The following is a 4,611-nucleotide window of genomic DNA, read 5'->3' as shown; positions in this document are numbered from 1 at the left end:
CGCCTCCTCCTCCCTGGTCCCTCGAAATCGCTGCATCTCACTTCTGAGAACGAAATCTCGCTTCAGTCACTGTGCCGAAGGCGCTGACCGCATCGCGGCCGGAACCTCTGGGCCCGGCCCCTCCCAGGGCCACCGCTCCGTGGGAAATAACAGCTTCTCCGTTTCCTTGAAAACTGAACGATTATTAAAAATAGATTAAACTTCGCTGGAAATGAGTAGCCACGAAGTTCAGGGGAGGGCGCCTGGTCCTTCCTGGGCCTGGCAGGTTGGAGCCACCCAGGTCCCACAGCTGCCGCCGAGAAAACGCGAATATTTGTTGTGACAAGAATCACATTAATTTACTGTAAACATAGTTGCCTTTTTGGTCAGCTTCATTCTTTGGGTGTGAAACAAAACACAACAGCAGCGTGGCACGTCTGTGGTCAGAGTTTCCACTGGAGGCTGGAGGCAGATGCTGGGTCAGGCGGAGGTCGTGGCCCGTCGGAGGTGATTCTCCTGGCCGGCAGGGACCGCACGGGCTCTGGGAGGACGAGGGGCAGCGCTGTGTGTGTGAGCAGGGGACCTGGGGGCAGCAGAAGTGTTCCTTGAGTTTGGGGTTTGGACATTTAAGGCAGGAGCCAGAGCCACCTAGGGGAGTTTTGGGTGGAGGATGGCAAGGCCTTCGGGTGCAGAGGGGCTGGCCCAGCCCCGGGAGGGGCAGAGAAGGGTGGGGTGTGAGGACGGCTGGTGGGGGTCCCACCCTGTGGCGTGTGGGGGCCCAGGCTCTTTCCTGGCTTTCCCGGCGGGAGCTCAAGGAAGCCAGGAGTGCCCCCTCCTCAGTCTGCCCTGCAGTGCCCATGTGACTGGCCTCTGCCCGGAGCCCACCTGCCCAGGGGCCCCTACGGGGCCGAGAGGGCAGGTTGGCACCTGGGCTGGTTCCCAGGCAAACAGGATTCACAGAGCCGTGGCCGGGCAGGTGTTGGGAGGAAGGTCCCGTGCCCTGCTGGAAGGGCCTGTAATTCCCTGGAGCCAACCTTCGGTGGCCTGGACTTTGCCCTTCCCCATCCATGGCCCCAGGCCAGAGCCAGGGACCATCACAGCCTCAGCAACTGAGGGCCGTTCACCCAGAAGTGGGAGGTGTGAGCTGAGGCCATGCTGGACTGGACATGAGGGCGGGGGGACAGCTGGGTGTGTGGCGGCACCTGACCCTTCCGAGGCCCCGGCCACCTCCAGTCTGGTACTGGAGGAGCAGTGGCCACCCACGGGCTGCCCTGGGCCGCCTGCGACACCACTGTGCAGAGTGAAGAGCCCAGCCCCTGGGGATGCGGTTCGAGCTGCAGGCTGCCTTGCAGACCTCGGGTGTCCTCAGCTCTGGGTCGGTGTCCAGTCTCCTGTGGCCACTCCACATCCAGTTCCATGGACACAGCAGGGCTTTCTCGGACCTGTGAGCTTCAGCCCAGGACAAGGAGACCTGAGCTTCCTGGGCAGCTTCAAGCAGGAGGGGCCATGCCCTACCCTGGGGCCACTGCAGGTGCCAGCAACGTGCTGGGGGTGCCCTCTCCATGGTGCATGGGCCCCACTCACTGCACTTGTGGGCAGATGCGGCCACTTAGGCCCCAGGAGAGCAGTGTTGCCCATCAAGACCCCCAGCTCACCTGAACCTCCAAGAAACCAATTGCAAATATAAGCTTTTTCTCACTGTCGGTGGGAAACCCATGTGAACGCTGGGTGGAAACTTCCAGAAAATTCCAGAACTTTCCTCTTCTGCCCACCTGGGTTGGGGTGTACACGTGCACGCACACGCACTGTCTGGGATGCTCTGAGCCCTTCCAGGATCCTCTCTACTTGTGGGGTTATGGGGAGGGTGACCAAGTTAGGGACCCTCAGTACAAGGGTGAGTGGCCTCTCCCTCCACTCCTTCCCCCCCCCAGGCCCAGCGGCCTCCATGGCTGGGAATTTCCCCGCGGGTGGGCAGAGGGCAGGCAGCTGTTTCCTGTGCTTCTGGGAGGAGGGGATTTCCAGCCCCTTCCCCGCTGCTCTGTTCCCCTAGAGGCCCCTCTCCACTTGGCAACTTTAAAAACGAACTTTTGGATAATCACAGGCTGGTCACAGTTACTTGAAAGGTACAGAAGGGGCCCAGGGAGCCTCTGGCCCCGCACCTGCTCCCTGGCTCTCCAGGCAGTTCCTGTTCTCTGGGCAACCCGTGGAACCTGAGAGCTGTCTGCATCGAGGGAGAAACCTGCCTGCGTGTCCACGTGTGCCAGGTCATCCAGGACCCACCCTCATGACCTCCTCGGAGGCCTGTCTCCAAACACCGCCACATGGGGGTTAGGGCTTCCACGCAGGAATTTAAGGGGCACAGTTCAGCCGTAGACACCTGCCCTGCTCAGGCACACTGAGCGTGGGCCCTGGTCACGGAGCCTCGCTCTATCACCCAGGCTGGAGTGCAGTGGCACGATCTCAGCTTTGCAACCTCTGTCTCCCAGGTTCATGCGATTCTGCTGCCTCAGCCTCCCGAGTAGCTGGAATTACAAGCACCCACCACCACGCCCAAATAATTTTGGTAGTCAGTAGAGACAGGATTTCGCCATGTTGGCCAGACTGGTCTCGAATTCCTGACGTCAGGTGATCCACCTGCCTTGGCCTCCCAAAGTGCTGGGATTACAGGCATGAGCCACAGCGCCTGGTCGTGGGTGTCTGTCTTACCATGGCTGTGGTCACTGCTGCTCAGAGCTAGTCTTGGGCACTCAAGGGGGACCATGGTCCAGCAGTGTCACAGCTCCGAAGGTCCAGACTGAACAGTTGCCGCTCCTGACTCAGTGCTGCCTCAGTTTACCCACGTGCTCCATGAACCTTTTTGCTGAGGGTTGAGTCGCAGGCCAGGCCCTACTGTGCCCTGGGGTCTGAACATGGTGGTCTTGGGCCGAAGAGGACAGAAGGCAGAATAAGCCAATGCTGGGGGTGTCCAGACCCCGCCTTTGTGCCCAGCCCACAGCCAGGGTCCCCAGCCTGCCACCTTCCTCCTCCCGCCTCCTCTGCCCTCCTCCCCTCTCCCCTCCCCTCCCCTCCCCTCCTCCACAGTCCTTATAGCCACACCCCGCAAGGAAAACCCAGACTCTGGCGACAGCGGAGACGAGGATGTGTGTGGGGGCTCGGCGGCTGGGCCGGGGGCCGTGTGCGGCTCTGCTCCTCCTGGGCCTGGGGCTGAGCACCACGGCGAAGCTCCACTGTGTCGGGGACACCTACCCCAGCAACGACCGGTGCTGTCAGGAGTGCAGGCCAGGTGAGGCCCAGCTTTAGGAGGGTCTGCCACGCACGGGGCACTCCAGGGACTGGGGGCTGGGGCAGGGATGGGCCAGCCAGGAGGCTGGTCCTGGGGAGGGGGCAGGCAAGGGGCCCGCCAAGCCTGGCAGAGGAGCCGTGTGGGGAGTCCACGGGCGCAAGCCCGGGGCCTGACCACTGCCTGACGCCGGCCTCTGCTGCAGGCAATGGGATGGTGAGCCGCTGCAACCGCTCCCAGAACACGGTGTGCCGTCCGTGCGGGCCCGGCTTCTACAACGACGTGGTCAGCGCCAAGCCCTGCAAGGCCTGCACATGGTGCAACCTCAGTGAGCTCCCACCTGGCCCCACAGCCCCACCCGGCACAGGGGGCGGCAGCCTGGCAGCCACATTCCCACGCAGCAGCACGGGGCCCCCACAGCCACAGAAACGAACCTCAAACCACAGTGGGGTCTGCTCCGCCACAGGGTCCTTTGAGGAGCTGAGGCATCTCCCGGGGCACCCCCACTCCTTCCGGGCCCAGACTTGGCCCAGGCCACGTGGAGTCGGGGAGACCACTCTGGCCATGTGGCCTGGCCCTGCTGGCCCGAGCAGTGAGGCTGGGGGACTGGGCCATGGGGACCCTGCCTCAGGCAGTGCTGGCGGCTGGAGGTGGTGGAGGGGTAGGGAAGGGTGGCTGGGGCTGCCACAGAACCAGCCCCAGGTTGTGGCCAGGAAGGGAGGGCCTCGGGGGCTGCAGGGGCTCCACACCTTGGGGGAGGCTGCAGACCCCCGCCCATGGCCCTCTGTGTGGTGGGGAGGCCAACCTGTCCTTCTTGGGGACCCTGTCCACAGCCCCCACCTGATAACCCCCCCCCGGCCCCTGCTCAGGAAGTGGGAGTGAGCGGAAACAGCCGTGCACGGCCACACAGGACACAGTCTGCCGCTGCCGGGCGGGCACCCAGCCCCTGGACAGCTACAAGCCTGGAGTTGGTGAGCTCGGTGGCTGCGGCCGGCAGTTGGGGGTGTCCTAGCGGCTGTCTGTGACGCAGATGGGCCGTGGGCCGCAGGGAACCAGCCCCACTGGTGCCTCCTCTGGCATCCTCAAGACAGGGCTCCCAGGTCAGGGCCCACGGGTGGGATGTGGGCAGGGAGGGCTTCCAGAGGCCAAACCCACCACCCGGCCGTGGGGGGCGAGTGGCAACCCACAGGCTCTGCCCCATGTCCCCAGCACCCAGGGCCTGTGGGCAGCCCCTGACCACCCTGTCTTTGTTGCAGACTGTGCCCCCTGCCCTCCAGGGCACTTCTCCCCAGGCGACAACCAGGCCTGCAAGCCCTGGACCAAGTGAGGGGCTGGGGGTGCTGGGGGTCCTG

General features: G+C 63.9%; 1 protein-coding gene across 1 annotated transcript in view; it reads left to right on the top strand.

Annotated features, from left to right (window-relative positions):
* Positions 1-3,114: 3,114 nt before the first annotated feature.
* The window catches only part of TNFRSF4 (tumor necrosis factor receptor superfamily, member 4), a 12,180-nt gene continuing 10,683 nt past the window's right edge, over positions 3,115-4,611 (top strand). Inside the window, exons 1-4 of the mRNA XM_012001997.1 lie at positions 3,115-3,262; positions 3,465-3,587; positions 4,129-4,230; positions 4,516-4,582. Of these exons, the coding sequence (XP_011857387.1) occupies positions 3,118-3,262; positions 3,465-3,587; positions 4,129-4,230; positions 4,516-4,582 (437 nt within the window). The 5' untranslated portion in view covers positions 3,115-3,117. The remainder of the gene's footprint in view (positions 3,263-3,464; positions 3,588-4,128; positions 4,231-4,515; positions 4,583-4,611) is intronic.

Source organism: Mandrillus leucophaeus, unplaced genomic scaffold (genome assembly GCF_000951045.1).
Source record: "Mandrillus leucophaeus isolate KB7577 unplaced genomic scaffold, Mleu.le_1.0 Scaffold672, whole genome shotgun sequence".
Taxonomy (NCBI): Eukaryota; Metazoa; Chordata; class Mammalia; order Primates; family Cercopithecidae; genus Mandrillus; species Mandrillus leucophaeus.
Note: the sequence above shows the minus strand (reverse complement) of the source record. Positions and strands in the feature narration are given on the sequence as shown.